General features: G+C 45.8%; 1 protein-coding gene and 1 long non-coding RNA gene across 13 annotated transcripts in view; one reads left to right on the top strand and one right to left on the bottom strand.

The window, feature by feature from the left end:
* The window catches only part of Carmil1 (capping protein regulator and myosin 1 linker 1), a 268,940-nt gene that overhangs the window by 143,286 nt on the left and 107,860 nt on the right, over positions 1 to 17,794 (top strand). For all 11 annotated transcript variants that reach the window (XM_060372669.1, XM_060372668.1, XM_021642852.2 and 8 more), the window contains exons 9-11: positions 4,927 to 5,002; positions 7,008 to 7,096; positions 8,713 to 8,807. In XM_060372669.1, coding sequence (XP_060228652.1) covers positions 4,927 to 5,002; positions 7,008 to 7,096; positions 8,713 to 8,807 — 260 coding nt within the window. The remainder of the gene's footprint in view (positions 1 to 4,926; positions 5,003 to 7,007; positions 7,097 to 8,712; positions 8,808 to 17,794) is intronic.
* Positions 432 to 9,215, bottom strand: LOC132649264 (uncharacterized). Of its 2 annotated transcripts, none has more exons than XR_009587704.1 (6): positions 9,079 to 9,215; positions 7,756 to 7,875; positions 6,648 to 7,216; positions 4,857 to 5,122; positions 4,086 to 4,161; positions 432 to 1,211 (listed from the first exon to the last, which is right to left on the bottom strand). It is a non-coding gene; the product is annotated as an uncharacterized LOC132649264 (long non-coding RNA). The 2 variants fall into 2 exon arrangements; XR_009587703.1 differs by lacking the exon at positions 432 to 1,211 and adding an exon at positions 2,490 to 2,804 and having other exon boundaries at positions 2,881 to 4,161.

Raw genomic sequence — 17,794 nt, 5'->3', positions numbered from 1 at the left:
CCTGCCCCTGGTTCTAGCCTCAGAACACTCTTTGCACCCAAGGCTTTTCCCATCTCTCTGAGGCCTCTTGCTTATACAGCACAGAACTCCCAGTCCTGAAAATATTAGCTTTTAGAAAAAGCTCTTTACTGAAAAGCTCTTCTTGGCTACCTTTCCTCTAGCCACGATTTTTCATACAGGCTATCAAACCTTGTTTTGTAGATAGCAAGTGTTGTGGTTATATATTGCTATGTGGTAAACCTCCAAACTTAACGGCCCACAGTAAATGCACCTATAACTCATAGTGATGCCTTCTTCATTCATGACTCTGGTGGTTGCTATCAGCTAGCTGGTTGCTGGGAGGCCTATATATGGCCCTTCCCTGTGTTCCTGGCTTCCTCAAAGTACCTGAGCTCCAAGGGTGAATGTGTAAGAACTAGAGCCAGGAAAAAGCTGATCATGGTCTAGTCTAACCTAGCCTCCATTTCATGCGCCATCACTGAAGGACACCCGTGAGTTTTCTACTTCTTAGTGATTACAAATACAGTGATGAAAAGTAAGCCCACTGAAGTTTTGTGCCGATGTAAGTTTTTACTTCCGTTGGGCAAATGCCCAGGAGTGAGATTAACAGGTCATGTGACAGATGCACAGGAATCTGAAGACGGAGTCGAACTGTCTTCTGCACCGAGTATGGATTTGTCTTCTCTTTGTCTCAAACTGAATTTGAGACATCCAGTTGTGCTGTATCGTGATCCACATTGGGTGCTGTTGGGGCATTGTCTGGATGTTGCCATTCGGTACACACCTGTGTATATGGGGTTATTTTATTTTGGCTTTGAGTTGCATTCCTCTGATGGCTTGTCTTCTTATGTGCTTCTTTGATGTATATTATATAAATGTGTAAGAGTTAGGGAAATGTCTGTTTATAGACATTTTGCCCAGTTTTGAAACTGGGGTATTTGCTTCTATGTGTGTTGGGGGTAATTATATGTGTGTGAGGATATGGTGTGGTATGCATGTGTGCAGGTGTGTTTACCCGTGTGGACATGTGGCCAGATCAGTGTTGGGTGTCTGGATGCCTTTCTCACTTGCTTTATCTTTTTTTTTTTAATTAATTTTATGTTTGCATGTGCTCTCTCTGCATATAGAGTCTGTGTACCAGAAGAGGGCATTAGATCCAATTATAGTTGCTTGTGAGCCACCAGGTGGTTGTTGGGAATTGAACTCAGGACCTGTGGAGGAAAAGCACTTTTAACCACTCAGCCATCTCCCCAGCCCCACTTCACCTTAGTTTTTGAGACACAGTTTGTCTCAGTTTGCCTGAAGTTTGCTGTTTTGACTGAACTCACTGGACTGCAGCCTCTGAAAACTGTTTATCCCCACACTTCCGGCACTGGGGTTACCGACCTGAGCTGCCTTGCCTGGCTTTTATGTGGTCGTTGGGGACTAAACTCAGTGTACTTCTTACCCACCAAGCCATCTCTCCCTAGCCCGGAGACTGCTGCTTGGTGCCCACTTTTCAGAGTTGCGTGTCCTGGGGATCTAATGGCCATTGTTGGAAATGTCATTTACAGTTATTTTCTCCTGGTACGTAGCTTACATTTTCCTCCTCTCAATAACAGTTCTTGAAGAGTAAAAAGCTTTTGTTTCTAGAAAGGCCAGTTGAGTTCCCTTTCATGAATCATGCTTTTGCCACCCGATCTTGAACTGGCCAGCTGAGCAACTCTTTTCTGTTTCCCATCCCATCTGCCTGCAGGGTGAATTTCCCCTTACTCCTCATTTTCTAGGACTCAGTACCTTTTCTTCTGAAGCCCCGCCAGCTAGGCTGTCCTGATTTGTGATCCTTTCACACAAGGCTACAGTGTCACAATCCCACTTGGTCCGTGTGGCTTCTTTACTAGCATTATAGTTGTTTTTTTTTTTCCTTGGTTGCCTACTGGGCTGTACCAGGCTGTCATTGTTACAGGGCAGGAACTGGGTGCTATGTTCATTGTGACATTAAACCCTGTGATTTATGTATGGTGGCTGGCACTTACCGAATGTATGAATGGAAGGAATTACTGGGCATAGAGAGCCTCCCATGTCTGCACACACATGTCCCGAATTATTTTATGTATTCTGCTCCTTTCTTCCTGCTTAGTTGGCTCCTGCCCGTTTTTGGAGCCCTGTGAACCTGTGCCCATCTGCTCCAGGTGGAATTACTTGGTCCCTGTGTTCTAGGGCACTTTTAACATTCCCGGTACTTGGCATGGCTCCCAGCTGTCTTTCTTAGTCACTGCAGTGTGGGGAGGGGCAGGGGGAGCAATCACTCACCTCAGCATGTAGTAATCCTCCCCAGTATTTAGTAAGCATTGGAGCAGTGCTTACTGTTCCAATGAAGACACTTCGCCATCTCCTTCTAATTGTTTTTTTTTGGTTTTTAATTGTTTGTTTTGTTGAGATAGGCCTAGGGGGTGACATCAGATTACTCTTCTAGTTGAGGATGGCCTTGAACTACCTCCTCCTGCCTCCACTTTCCAAGTGGCATGATTACAGGTTTGAGTCACTGTGCCTGGATTTTAATCTTATCTTGAGAATAACATTAAGCAACTTAATGGAGAGAGGTGTGAACAGAAAACCTGGCAGGTGGGCCCTGTGGATTGCATTGTATTTCTGGGACGCCTGTGATCCTGCATCTCATCTTCTCACTCATGTCTGATGAGGTCACACATGATGCTTCAAAATCAGGCACGAGCTGCCGTTTTGTGTGCAAAAACTCTTAGGGACCAGAGTCAGAATATATCAGTGACATACGCTTTTATTTAGCTTTCTGTCTGTCTATCTATCTATCCATACATCTATCTATCTATCTATCTATCTGTCTGTCTGTCTGTCTGTCTGTCTGTCTGTCTGTCTATCTACTTACCTACCTATCTATTGTAGTCAGCTTATACAGTCAGCCTAGGTATCTGTTTATAGAAGACTGAGTACAGAAAAGATGGGCTATTTCCACAATGTAATTTCATTCAGCCACAAAGAAGAATGAAATCGTATCACATGCAGGAAAATGGACGGATTGCATAGCTCAGCATGTTAAGAGAAATAAATCAAGATTCGGGAAGACAAGCATCATGTATTCCTCCCACGCCCTCATGCGTGGAACCTGAGCTTTGGTGGGGGGGGGAGGAGGGAGAGAGTTGGGGGAAGAACAACAGGAAAGTGGAAGTGGCTCTCCCAGGGAACAGGAAACCGGGCACGAGGATGGTGGAGTGGAGGTGAGGAGTAATGGGGAGGTATGGTCAAAGCGTAGCATGTGCACACACAGATATGTCAGAGTGAAGTCTACTGTTGTATGTGACTAACGTGTCCTTCAAGAGGGGGGAGATCATTTTAATAAAGAGTCTCCTTCTCTCTCTGGTCCAGTCTCACTTCAGGTCTCTGTGGGTCATTCCCTTTGCCTGTGAAGCATAAACATCACCTCCTGGCGTGTTGGGGGGGTTTAGCTGAGGCACTTTGCTTGAGGCTCTCAAGCTCGATTGGATTTCTCAGCTCTTCGCACCTTCTGCCTGTCTTTGCTGTTCCGGGGGATATTGCAGCTCTGCATCTTATCAATTTTATCTGCGCGACTAAAATTGGTGCTTGGGTTTCAAAGATTTACAGTCTGAGGTTGTGGGAGTCAGATGCTGAAGCAGTGAATCTGAGAGATCGAAATGTGGAAGAATGCTTTATGCTGGGGATGGGGGAGGCGGGCACCAGGAAGACATATGGAAAAGGGGGTGCGTGGTGAAGGCATCAAAGGGCATGCACACTTCCAGAACACTGTTGAGCCGTGAAGGGGGATTCCACCTGTGAGGCTCATGGTGTGATGGACGAGTCAGGAACTGTCAGCCTTTTGTTTGGAGTGGGAGTGAAGAATGCATGGTAGGGTCCAGTGGCTGGGAAAATGGTGTAGAGGCAGGGAATCCACACGCAAAGCTTTACCTCGTAGCTTGCGAGCTCTCGTGAAGTCTCAGAGATAATCACACGTGCTCTGTCTCATTAATGGGATCACTGCTGGGAAGTGGAAAAGCTACCAAATGGTTGCAGGATGCCTGCTGAGCGCCGAGAATCTGTTAGGTGGTACTTACTGTCGGAGTGTATGAGGCGTTATCTTTGCTGTGGGAACAGCCTCTCCGGGCCTCTCAGATTCTTGTGCTTGTGAATCTATAAAGAAATGTAAGGAAACAGGCCCATCAGTGTAGTGTTAGATGTGATTTCTTTCTGAATGGAGAAGTTCTTCAGATACATGCTAGCATTAGCTTCTTTTCCCTAGAAATCAGGAATTGGAGGTGCTGGGGGTAATTTACCTCAATTTGTGGAATTCTGCATGTATTCTGCTGTGTGGAGATCTGTTGCAGAGAACTGAATTGTCTACTATGAAAATAGTTTGGAGGATCAAGAACTATAATAGCTCAGTAGGTCAAAGTGCTTCCTGACAGACACAGTTGAGTCCTTGGAACCCATGGGAAAGGCAGATACGGTGACTTTATCCCAGCACTTCACAGTGAGATGGGAGGCAGATTCACAGAGATAGAATTGCCTGGAAGCTGTCAGGCCAGCTGGCCTGGAGAACACAACAGAGAAACGAGAGAGACTCTCTCTCAACCAGAAGAACCCAGAGTCTACTCTTGAGAGTTATCCTTTGAACCTACACACGTAAACTTTGGCATGTGTGCGCATCCACACATGCATTTGTTGGATAAAAATATAATGTCTTAGTTTTCTCTGTTTTGCTCTTCAAGACAGGATCTCATATATCCTAAGTTGGTTTGAGTTACCAAGGCCAACCTGAACTCCCGATATTCCGCTTGCCATCTTCCAAAAGTGCTAAGATGACAGGCACGCTCCACCGTACCTACCTAGAACTAGAGCATCACTGTGGCTACTTTGCAGGACCAAACTCATGTTCTTCATTCGTTTTGCTTCTAGAGACCTGATCCCCATCATTGCTGCCCTGGAATATAATCAGTGGTTCACCAAACTGTCCTCTAAGGATCTCAAGCTGGTAAGTCGCTGGCGATGCAGCTTGGCTGAACTTCAAAAAGCTGATCATCATTAGAAAGATTGCATTTTGTTTCCGTGGTGGTGAGCTGCACACAGTTCATTTCTTGAGTAGGTGTCCTTCCTAGGGATGATTAGCACAACATTGTATGAATGTGAGAGCTTCAGAGATTCACCCTCCTGTTTTCAGTGACTTGAATAATTTTAGAACAGAAATGCACATTTAGTATCATCTTCCGTACACATTCATGCAGTTGGCAAAAGCTGTTCAAGTCACATTTGCACAGATACAAACAGCTGGTTTTATATTCCAACCTTTTATTTCATCACCACCTAGTTTCCCATGATAGGAATGTCAGGAAATACCAACAGATATAGTTGGTCTGACTGAATTATAATAGTTAATGTTAATTCTGTAGATGCTCTTTTTTATTTTTTTGGTAGAGAGGGGATTTATAGATATACAATAAAATCAAAGTGAAATCTGTTGGTTTTCATATTAAATAAAACAGCCAAATATTTGGTCTGTTCTGGTAGGTGAAATTGTTGGGAACTTGACAGATTCAAAGCTGCCATATGGAAAGATTCCTATCCACAGGCAGTTTTCAGATACTTCATTTAAGACGAGAAATAATTTAGATATTGTTGATAGAGGTTTAGAATCTGGAGGTAAGATATTTTATGATAAATACATTGTATTGAGAAAAGGCTTTGCAGAATAGAGTCTTTCCAATAGGCTACTTGGGTGTCTGAATTGGCCTAGGATAGGTGTGACTTACAACACTGTGAGTGCAAAAATGGACTGAACTCACCTGGGGGCCCTTAGGAGCCCTGGTAGCATTGGAAAAGAAATCAGAAACCTGACTTTCTTACCATGACTCTTCCAGCCAGACTGTGGGAGTGGAGATGAGTTATCTAACTGTCCTGGAGCCCACCTTCTCGTGTACCTGTTACTGTGAGATGCTTGCAGTCATGTTCATCTCTGACCTGTGTTTAGCACACTGTGTGGGTATTGTAGCTTCTTGCTGAAGTAGCTGCATGGTAAAAATTTGCTTCATAGATTTTAGAATAAAATCACTGAATAAATAGATGGAAGAACCCAACCCATGAAGATGATCTGCCCTCTTAGCAGATCACAGTGGGTAGTGTTTTTGTTGTTTGTTTGGGGACGTGGCTCAGTACCTGGTCCACAGTGAAAACTGTAACAAGATCCTCAATGTCATCATCACTCTCACTTAGTCCTCAGGTCTCTATATGGGACATCCATCACTGTCTTGGGAAGTCCTTTTGCTTTACCAAAAAAAGGGTCAGAAGGACTTATGGGGCCTTGTAGCCCTGCCGAAAGCACTGCTTTTCTTACTGCACCGTAGTTACATATTTTATCTTACTCTGTTCAGACTGAACATTACAATACCATAGATAGGAAAACTTACACAACAGAAGTTTGTTTCCCACAGTTGCAGATGCTGGGTTTGTCCACAATTCAGGTAGTTACCTGCTCAACATGCGATGGCATCCACTTTCTGATTTGTAAATGCCTCCATTAGATGTGTCTTTATGTGGTGGAAGGGGCAGAGTAGCTCTCTGGGATGTTTTTATCAGAGCACTAACCCCATTCCTGAGGGTGTGCACTCTCATGTCCTACTCACCTTCCAAACCCACCAGCTGATACCATCACATAGTTGGTTATGTTTCAATATGAGTGAGGGGACGGGGCTTGGCATGAGCTCAGACCACAGCATTCTTATCTTTTCCTTGAAGAGTTCCTTGAAGAGTAGCACACTCGGAGACTGTATTTTGTGACATTAAACCATTGGGTAAAGACTGGGAGAAATGATGTCCCCAGGTCTTCATGGTGGTGCACAGTGGGACTGTCCCCCGACTAGTTTTTGAGTGAATGTGTATATGGTTGGGTGTCACATTTACTTCAGTTCTGTAGACTTACGGCACTCCAGTGAAATATTTTTCACCAGAGTTACAGCATGGTCAGCAAGTGTTCTCTGTTGCAGTCCGCAGATGTCTGTGAACAGATCTTGAGAGTGGTGAGTAGGTCCAATCGACTGGAAGAACTGGTGCTGGAAAATGCCGGGCTTCGAACGTGAGTATTTTCCCGAATCTCTGAACATGTCGCTTTAAAATTTTAGGCCGTTTGTTCTTTTGATTGGTACAAGACTCAACTTTGAAAAAGTTGAGGTGTGCATGTATAGTGTCTTTCCTTCTGGAAAAAAAAAAGGCCAAAATGAAAAACAAAAACTCATAAAATCTTGTTACTGTACTAAAATACTCAACAGAAGCAACTTAGGTGAGGAAGGGTCTGTCTAGACTCGCCATGGCTGCAGATGTAGTGCATCATGGATCCTGACGTGGGGGGCATGGTGACATCGGTCAGGAAGCAAGACAAAGGCCAGGTGATAACCTGATCCCCAAATCTATGGCCCTGTGTTGGCTAGCTAAGCCCCAATTGCCAAATGCTCCTTAACCTCCCTACACAGCCCTACTAGCTAGGGTTGGGGGCACGTGTTATGATCCCCGAGCCTATGAAGTAAATTTCACACTCAAATCACATCACACACCAGCCACCAAACAGCCCATGATACCATCCTTGCCAGAAAGGCCAAAAATTTGAGAGCGTGTTCTGCTACTGTATTATGGGACATTCTGAGAGTCCATAGTGTATCAGTTAAGAGTACGGACTTTAGTAAAATGTCTCATGCTTCAAGCAGGAAGTTTACAAATTCTACATTTTGGTGCTTTTACCTTTGAAATGGAGGTTGCTATGAGAGCAGGCAGATTGATGCATCGGTAGTTGACAAAGGTACCTTTCTCACTGAAGATGCCTGTGCAGTTCACCATCGTCGTTTCAATAGTAAGGATTCCCTGTGATTTTCATACATCAGTCAGTTTTAGTCATTTCTCCCAGTCTTTACCCAATGGTTTAATGTCACCCTTGAGTTTTATTCCGAACAGCCAGACTTAGACTCTATTAAGAACAAAGGCCTTATTGTTGTGTTAATGAGCAAGGCAGTTAGTTTTGTAATCCCAGCACTTGGTGCGCTATTTCAGGTTAAAATATAACTAAAACAGTGATTTTTCTTTTCCTTTTGTGTGAAAGGTGCCAGCAATGGTGACCTTTAACTCAGTAATTTAATCAGTTTTACATTTGTGAGTGTTGCAAGAAATGAGAAGTGAGATATAAGGAAGAGCCTACTAGAATTTTCAAGAAAGTAGGTTTGCTGTGGGATTAAAAAAAAACAAAACAAACCAGGAAGGGAAGTCGGTGGAACTGTGAGCAGCATTCAGCAGTGTGTCTAGAACCATCTAGAGAGTGTGCTGGTGGGCGGGGGAGGGGCACAAAGGCAATGATACACTGCTTCATAGCAGAGAAGGCCTCTTGGCTGGAGAATGCTACGCTGTCGTATTTGTCTGTGCTCAGGAAGCAAACAGCCCACAGGAAGTATGGCCCGGCTTTAAAACTGCAAGGTTTATTCCACCCACGTAGTCCAGTGAGATCTCCAGCCCTTCAGCATTTTTCATAGCCTTGCAGAACAGGACCAGTACACGGGGACAAAGTGAACTTGTGGGGGATTTTTCCATAGCCAAGCCAAGGGGAAAGGATGTACTCTTAGCTTTCATTTCATTTTAATCCCTTAATGTTTTATTATTATTTTTTTGAACATTTTGCCTATTACTCATGCCACTGGTGTTTACTTGCAGAGATTTTGCACAGAAATTGGCCGGTGCTCTAGCCCACAATCCTAACTCAGGACTTCACACGATCAACCTTGCTGGGAACCCGCTGGAGGATCGAGGTACTCCATCTCCCGTAAAACCAGGGGTGCCAGAGGCATAGCACCACCAGCATCCTAGTTTATCCAGGGCCAGGAACTAACTAATCTTCAGTTTAGTCACCTGGAGCCCTTGCCACACAGACCTGGAGGCCTCTCCAATGACACTGCCCTCCACCATGCCCTGAGAGTCCTCCCCACGTGCACCTGGAACCTTGCCCACACCCGCCCAGAGTCCTCCCCACACCTACCAGGAATTCCCTCCACACCCAGAGGGAGTTCCACGCACACTCACCCTAAGTCCTCCTCATAATCCCTGGCCGACAGCAGATTAACTTTCTTGGGGCTGAAGGACAAGGAGTCACTGTGCTTTTGCTCACTGTTGGCGGAGACCATCACGGCTCTGACAGGCAGCTTGGTCTGGATCTTCCACCTCTCGCGTGGCAGTTCGTGAGGTGAAGAGCCAGTTAGATCTCAGAATCTTCAGTTTCTTTCCTGTTCCTCTGTGATTGGGTGACCCACTTTTAACACATTCCCCCCGGGCCCTTATGATTGTTTGGAGACAAGAGTTTTGCTGTGGATCCTAGCCTGGTTTCAGATTTGTACCTTTGTCCCTCTGCCTCAGAGGTGCCAAGAAACAGGCACGTACAGGGATACAAATCCCCGCCTCCCTGGTAGATGTGGAGCGGAGAGCCTTGCATCCGAGGAGCGTGCTGTACTGCTGCGCTCCATCGCCAGCCTGTGGCTTCTCTCCAGATGAATGTAGAGTCTGAATTTAATAATTACGTGGTAAACCCCTCTTATTCTCACCTGTCTGTCTCGCTCTACAGGAAGCGTTCAAGAGGGGGGTCGGTTTAGATCTGTGCCCACCACACGTACCTTTTCACACTTTATAAGGCTTGACTATGTTCTTACGGTGAGATTGAAGGATGCAGTTGGTGCGGACGATTCATCACCATGCGTTTGCATCTGGGGCTCGGGGATGGCAGAGTGCTTGCCTAGCATGCGTGAAGCCCGGGAACCATCCCCACCCCTGCGAAATAAGAGCAGAAATCAAAGGAAAGCGTTCTCACACAGCAAAGGCAGCACCTGTGGTTGACATAGGAAGGAGAGCTCGTGTTGAATTCTCCATCTTCGCCGCCTCCAAACATTGATGGATGGGGCTGGAGCAGGAATCATTCTCTCTCTCTCTGGAGGGAACATTTTGTTTTCATTTGCTCTTGGAAATGTTTTCCAGCCTTGTTGAACAGGGCCTTTCATCTTTCAGTGTTAGGTATTTGATGAAGATTAATTATTTAGCTGAGCGGAGGGCACGGCAGCAGTTTTGCTTCTTCACTTTCTGACTGGGGTGCTGCTGTGTGCGGAAGAGGATTCCCGTGTAGCACTCACACAGAACCTCAAGGGTGACTTCCATCATTTAAAGAACGGAGTGTGAAGGAAAGTGGAGGCTGGATCCAAAACTAGGTCATGTGGCAAGAGGCCTAAGAATGAGCCCAGACTGAAAATAAAGATGCAGGGCTGGAGTGCGGAGTTCTCCGTTGGTGTCGTCATTTCTGTAGAAAAAAAAAACAAAACAAAAACAAAACAGCTGTTCTCCCTACCAGCTCTGTTAGAAGCCGAAGAGTGCTGAATGTGGCGAAGTGGAAATGTATATAGCACCTCCTGTATTCAGGGGGGCTGTGTTGGGCTTGTTTGTAAGATTCGGGAACCTGGCTGTATTCAGTACTGACAGGGCCAAATCAGTAGAGGGAAGTCAGGTCCTTAAGGAGGTGAACTCCGGAAGACAGGTGGGCTACCAGGGCACTTTTAGTCATTAGGGAAGTGTAAATTAAAAGCACAATGAGGTACTAGTTCATAGCTCGTCATCTGGCTGTGATAAAAATAAATGTATTTGAGAGGGTGTGAGGAAAGGGAAATGCTTCCATTGCCGTCGGGATTGGAAAAGGATGCAGCTATTTGGGCACTAGAGAGATAGATGTTTCCTCTCCCGCTCCCAGACGGTTTCTCTATGTGCTGGTCCTGGCTGTCCTGGACTCACTTTGTAGACCAGGCTGGCCTCAGACTCACAGAGATCTGCCTGCCTCTGCCGCCCGAGTGCTGGGGTTAAAGGCATGCTGTGCCACCACACGCGGTAGAGAGACAGTTTTTTAAAGGGTTAAAAACAAAAGTTCCAAAGAACCTATCGGTTCTACTCTTGGTTATCACCCAAAAGAGATGAGACCGTCTGCACTAAGACTACTGTGAGTACAGGTAACAGGAGTCTGTCTCTCACACACATACTCATACACACATTCTCACACACACAGATACACCCACACACATATGTGCACACACAGACATGTATCTACGTACACATTTGCACACACACTCATGTGCACACGTCCACATGCACATAAACACACGTATCTACACATCTACACACACAGATACACAAACACTCATACACAATATACACAAACATACACACATACACACTGATACATGTATGGATACATGCACATATACACATTGACACATACACTGACATACACACTCACACATATACACACAGACATGTACACACACTCACACACCTACACACATACTGTCACACATATACACATACGCACACACACCTACACACCCAAACACACATACATACACACGGACATACATACAGAGGTGGCGACTTCAAATTTAGTACAAGCCTCCTGTCTCTGCCTCCTGGGTGCTGGGATTACGGTTACACCTCCACTCCACACACGCTTTTTATTATTCCTTTTATTCAGGCTAATCATCAAAATATGCTTGGTAGCTTTTAAACTATGTGTAGAAATATCTTAGTGAATGTAGCTGTGTGTAAAATATTGAAACTTCAATCTATGGAGTAGTAACTTTTGTTTTTTTTCTTTTCCTGTTTATTTCATTTTGAGACGGGGTCTCCTGTGATTTAGACTGTCTTTGCACTCCTGTTTGTCCTGTCTTTACCTCCCAGTGCTGGAATTATAGGTGTGTGCATGGCAGCAGTTCTGAGGTTTTCCATGACAATAGCTTGGATTTTAAAACAATCAAAAGATGGGGGTGGGGTCAGAGAAGAGGATCTGTGACCTAGAACAGAGACTGGACCCTGAAAGATCATTTACAAATCTGAGGCAAATAGCATCTCAATGTGTTGGTAGTCCAGAATCCTGAGGCATTTAAGCACCAAATGGAATCTGATTTTGCCCTTAAACCATCCACCCTGAGACTAGTTGGCAACTCTCTGACAGAAAGTTTGGCTGTTGGCTTTGTGATATGAATTTTGATAGAGCAAACCCTGGTTATTTACCGCATACTTGTCATGCCAGAGTCTAAAGGACAGTTCTGCAGCCTTCGGAGTAGCACGAGCTGGTGGAGAGGAAAATGTGGTTCAGTGAGCTGAGCAAGAGAGTGTCTGGGTGAATGTGCACATGCTGTTGTATGGACATGACAGCTGTCATCTTCATGAGAGCGGCTGTGACGACTGGCAAGATCAGGGAAGAGCCACCGTGCTGTTCCTGCTGTGAATGACGAATTGAGGCTGGGGGTGGAGCACCTTTGGTGGGTCAGAGGCAGGGGCTCCCAGTGTGGCCCGTCCTCTGTGTGTCGGAAAATGGGGTGGCTTCGTACTGCAGCGACCGCTGCATTGTCCTTGCCGTGGGGAGTAAGACCTGTGACTAAGTCTGAACTGTCCGAAGGAGGAGGATGGAGCAGGTGTGGCAGAGAGGCAGTCTTCTCTCCCGTAGAGTGGCCTGGCTGCTTGGTTAGTGGACCCTGTCCTGGGAGTACAGAGATGTCCTGAGAAGCACGGGAGGTCGAAAGCAAATGCTGCCCTCTTTGAGAGCATCGCTAAGGAGTAAAGTGCCATGCACCTCCTGTGGGTTTACGCGGCTGATTCTTTATGTATTGAGAAAGCTCACCTGAGGCAGAGCTAGCTGTCCAGGGGAAATTTATTCATATGAAGGAAGAATTACAGCGGGAAAGGATATGCCCCTAACCCCCCACTCCCCAACCAAAGTTAGGTTCTGATTTGATGGGTAAATTCAATTAAAGAGATGGGGAGATGGAGGTGTTTACTTGCCAATTTTATGGCTATGGGGGCTAAACGGAGAAAAGAGGAGCCTTGATGAGCTCCTTCTGGGATCCGTAAATATGGAACCCGTGAGAGAAGTTGGATGGCAAAGAGGAAGGAAGTGAGTTGGAAGGGATGGATGACACTCCTTGGAGAAAGAGAAACCCCATAATTCAGGTGCATCCGGGGAGCGTAGCAGTGGCCTAGTAGGAGAGGCTGGCAGTCAGGAAATACCTAGTCCCTGAAATGCTTAAAATGGGGAAAACTTTTAGACAAGCGACGAAACTCTCCCAAGTCTGCGGGATATGGGATTGGTGGTGTCAGTCTAAGAACTATAGACGGGGAGAAACTAAGTAATACCACCACATAGTCCTCCTAGAAACAGAGACTGCAGAACCCAAGGCACTACAGAGGGGAACCACTCCTGATGGCCTGGCTCCTGGGAGCTATTGAAAATACTTGGACGTGGTCCCAGGGACCATCGCAGACCCTAGGACAATAGAAGGGGGACAGACAATGCTGAGGAAATTGGGCACGGGGCAGCCAGCGTGTAGGTCTGGATAGGACTGTGTTCACCAGAGAGAGAAGTTAATTCATGAAGGACAGTGGGACAGGGATGATGTTCTGGTGGCATTGCTGAGCACCAGGGTAGCATTCTCTTATCTCTCTGAGGCAGGATCGTTGCTTAGGCACACTTAAGGGAACTGGCATGTGGACCAGGTGTGTGTCCTGAAGCAATTGAGAGCAGGCGAGAGAACAGAAAGCCGAGCAGAGGGCCCTCTCCTAGTCAGTCACTGGGGGGCAAATGTGAGCTGGAGGCCATGGAGACAAAATTGAAAGGAGATCAGATGGGCTGGTGGGGGATCTTTGCGAGGCCTTAAGGCCTGACCAGCAGTTTACCACAGGGGCAAAAGAAACAGAAAACAGAGAGGCACAGAGGATTGGCGCTGCACCCCCTGGTATAAAGGAAGGGGACCTCCAGGGGCGGGACCTCCACACCCCACTAGTTCCTCAGTGTGGGCACCAGGGTCTCCTGCAGGCTAATGGAGAGTGTGAATCCATTTGTTGGTTTGTTTGTTTTTTTGAGACACGGTTTCTCTGTGTAGCCTTGGCTATCCTGGAACTCACTCTGCAGACCAGGCTGGCCGCAAACTCATAGAGATCTGCCTGTCTCTGCCTCCCGAGTACTGGGATTAAAGGTGTGTACCGCCACCACCTAGCCGCATTGAGAATTTTTGGTTTTCAAAATACTTAGGCTGCAGAATAGGCGTGGGAACCAGGTACGCTGTGGTTCCTGGTAGCACCTGGAGTGTCAGAGTCAGCCAATGGATAAGGAAACAGAGCTAGCTATAGAGGTGAAGATAACCATTCTTGACTTAGGGGTTGGCAGCTTTCTTTCCTGAACATGCTCTGTGATTCATCTCCCCCAAGTAGAGGTTGTTTGGCCATCTAAGGGGCCCTCTCAGCAGCAAAGTGTGGACTGTGGAGAGGCATTGGTTAGCTTTAACTGAACTGCAGTGCCAGCCAGGGGTCAGCTGAATCCAAGGCGATGGGTGCCCGGAACAGCCCTGATAGTTAGTGGCCAAGGTCCTGATAATTAGCAGACCTGTGGACTGCCGTATTCCCTTTAGGCCATGGGCCAGGCCAAACAGGTTCAGCCAGCCTCACTCATTTCGTCAGAGGTGAGGAGATGTACAGAGGCCCCGTGGAAATGCCCAGGAAGAAGATGGTGATCAGTTCAAGAATGTTCTCAGATACCTAACTGAGGTGGCATGCCAATCCATGCTACAGTACCAAAACATCACTCTTCTAATGGAACAACTGATACAAGTAATAGAATCTTTTCACGCTGTGTTAGACTCCCGAGATTAACTGACAGCTCCTCGAGAGAACCAATGATGGATTTTCAGAAGGGAACAGTCAGACATCTATGCCACTGCCTTGCAGGACTCAGGAAACCCTGGTGGAGCATGTGGGAGAATGTGAAAACCAGAGAAAGGTGCAGGGCGCCATTAGAACTTATTCTTCCAGTCTGACAGCTGTGACTGCTTACAAGAGGCCTTCAGGATTGGGCTGTTGACATTGTCTCACAGAGGAGGGCGTAGGAGAATAGGCATTGGATCCCCACCTTAACTAGGTCACTCTCTTTGGCATCTCCAAGCTAACTATACAATTTTACCCTAATTACATGACCTTGTAGTTAAGGGAGATGTTAGAGTATATGTAGAGAGGAAATTTACTAAAGAGGGGACTGCATCAATGCAGTTTTGGAAAAGCCATTGTCTGTGCTGGGGAAGCCGAGGATTTTGCATTGGTATGGCTGCTTTGAGGCTACAATCCTGTACGTAGCCCCTAACCTATTCTTGTAAATAACCCTAATGAACTCATTGGTTTACCAAATTGGTCTTTGGCTGGAAATGACCCCCTGTCAATTTAACTAGTATATGAGTATTAAAACATGGCCTTTCTTTTCTTGCTTATCCCCACTGTCTCCTATTAATATCATTCTTAACATATAAAACATTCCAGACTTTAAAAAGCCCTATAGTCTTTAGAAATGCAGACACTTTAAAAAGTCCAGAGCCTTTAAAGCATCCTAAGTCTCTCAAAGTTCAAGTCCCTCCTAAATATCTGAAAGTCTCTGAAAGACCCATAGTGCCCCTAAAACTCCAAGGTCTCTTAAAAATTCAAAGGCTTTCAACTGAGGGCTGTAAAAAATAAATAAATAAATAAATAAATAAATAAATAAATAAATAAATTCACATACTTTCTTATTCTAAAAGGGAAGACCCAGAACACTATTAAAATCAAAGCAAAACAAAACCCAGCGGTATGGAAAGTTCAGAGCTTGGTGGCCAGGACCAGCCACGATCCTCAGGGTTCCATTTCTTGGGATCTCTCATCTGAAGCACACATAACTGTAGCTTGACTTGCAGGCTTAGGCTAGCTTTACTGTCTGCCTCCCGCTGTACTTAGTTGTCGAGCCCATTGTGGTAGCATATCCCAAATGCTGGGGTCTGTACTGCAGCTGGGCTGCACCTTCATCAGTAGCCTTTCCTGAGCTCTCTTCAGGAACTCGGACCCTGCCACACAGTACCAGGCCTGAGCTGCTCTCCATGGTCCCTTCATGCCTTTAAAACCAGAACCACCTCAGTGACTTTTATTACCATGCTTGGCTCTCAGGACTAGGTACAGCTTTGCCTTCTCTGGATCTGTGTGCTAACCCCGAGGAAATACTTTCCAGAAGATTCTCCTTCAGTGCTGCTGGTTTCTTCTTAATGACAGATGGTTCTTCAGTCCCAGCTGACCAGCATTGTTTGTCTTAAGCAAAGCGAAATTTTCCTCCAGTGGTGCTGGTCTGTTGTTAATCACAGCCAATTCTTCAGCTCCGGCTCACCAGACACCGCACATCCTTAACACAGAATATCACATGGATGACCCTAGTGGAGTCTTTTCCTCCCTCTGAAATTTTACAAGCCCAGCCTCCACCCTCAACATTCTTACCTATTAAGTTCTCACAACAGCTCATTAACTTCTGAACGCTCAGTGGACTCTTTAGTCCTGTGTTCATATGCCATTAAAGATAATCCTTTCCAAAACACACGGCTGGTCTTTCATAGCAATACCACACTCCTGGTACCAATTTCTGTCTTAGTTAAAAACGCCAGGACCGGACAGAACTTTGGGAGAAAAGGGTTTCTTTGCCTATGCTTCCACATCACAGTTCATTATCGAAGGAATTCTAGGCAGAAACTCAAGGCGTACACCTGGAGGCTGGGACTGAAGCAGAGGCCGTGACACTCTACCACTTCCTGGCTTGCTCTCCAAGCCTTGGTCAGCCTGCTTTCCAATGACACCTCTGGACCAATGGCCCAGTGTTTCTCTTCTTGCCATCACTGGTGATTTGATGTTTAAAACAACATGAAAGAAGTACCTCCTAGCCTCTGGTTTTTACACTTTGGGTGGCTTTTTATTTTTGGTCTCCCAGTGTGTCGAGGCTTCTGAAGTTATTATGCCTGGGCTTGATTCGGGGCTCCCCAACTTTTCCCAAAGTTGTACTAGACCGGTCACCCAACTTCTCCATGTTTCAGGAATTTGCTCATTTTTAGAATAGTTAATAACTATAATGTCCATAACGGTGGATGTTCTGAGGAGAGGAGACAGTAGCAGAAGATTGAGAATAGCCCGTTGCCTTGCATTCAGGAAATCCTAGTCTTTCCAACTTTACTTGATGACGGACATGGCCTAGTGAAGATTCAGTGCAAATATTCCTGTTCCTGCCTTAGGGGTGAGGAAACTGCTCTGTCTTTATGTGTCTGGGACAATAACGAGGAGACTGTGTGCGCAGGCTCCCTTCTGTGATTTCCTGCCTCCCCATTGGTCAGTGTGTCAGTGTCCTGTGCTTGGTGGGCTTTGAATCTGGTTATACAGGCTTCCTTCAGAAGTAGAATTAAGCAACTCCGTGCCGTTTAAACATGTTAGTTTGTTCTAATATGTGTCAAAGGATTTTCTTAAATCCTGGCTTTAATGCTTCAAATGTCAAAGTTTCTTTGTGGCAGATATAAAACAGTGCTTTCCTTGATTGATCATTTTAACCACATTTAATATCTTTATTGTTAAATAGAGGAAAGCAAATTTTTTTAATGTCATGGGTTTGGATTTCAGAACCTATAAAAGGTATGTTAACTCCATTTTCTCTCCACCTACCCCTTTATTTACAAAGTCTCTCTTAACTCTTATTTTCTTTTTTCCCCTTCCCCCATTACCCTCTCAAAAGCTCTTATCTTCTGCCTTTTTTACCTTTCCTTCCCTCCCTGCCCTGTTGCCCTGTTTTCCCTGTTGCCCTCTTTCCCTAGAGCTCTGTTGCTCTGTAGCCCTATAGCCCTGAAAGCCCTGTAGTTCTTGTTGCTGTTTGTCCCTGGAGTCCAGGCTTTCCTTGAGC

This window comes from Meriones unguiculatus, chromosome 19 (genome assembly GCF_030254825.1).
Source record: "Meriones unguiculatus strain TT.TT164.6M chromosome 19, Bangor_MerUng_6.1, whole genome shotgun sequence".
In the NCBI taxonomy this organism is placed as follows: domain Eukaryota; kingdom Metazoa; phylum Chordata; class Mammalia; order Rodentia; family Muridae; genus Meriones; species Meriones unguiculatus.
This window is presented reverse-complemented; position numbering and strand designations above follow the sequence as displayed.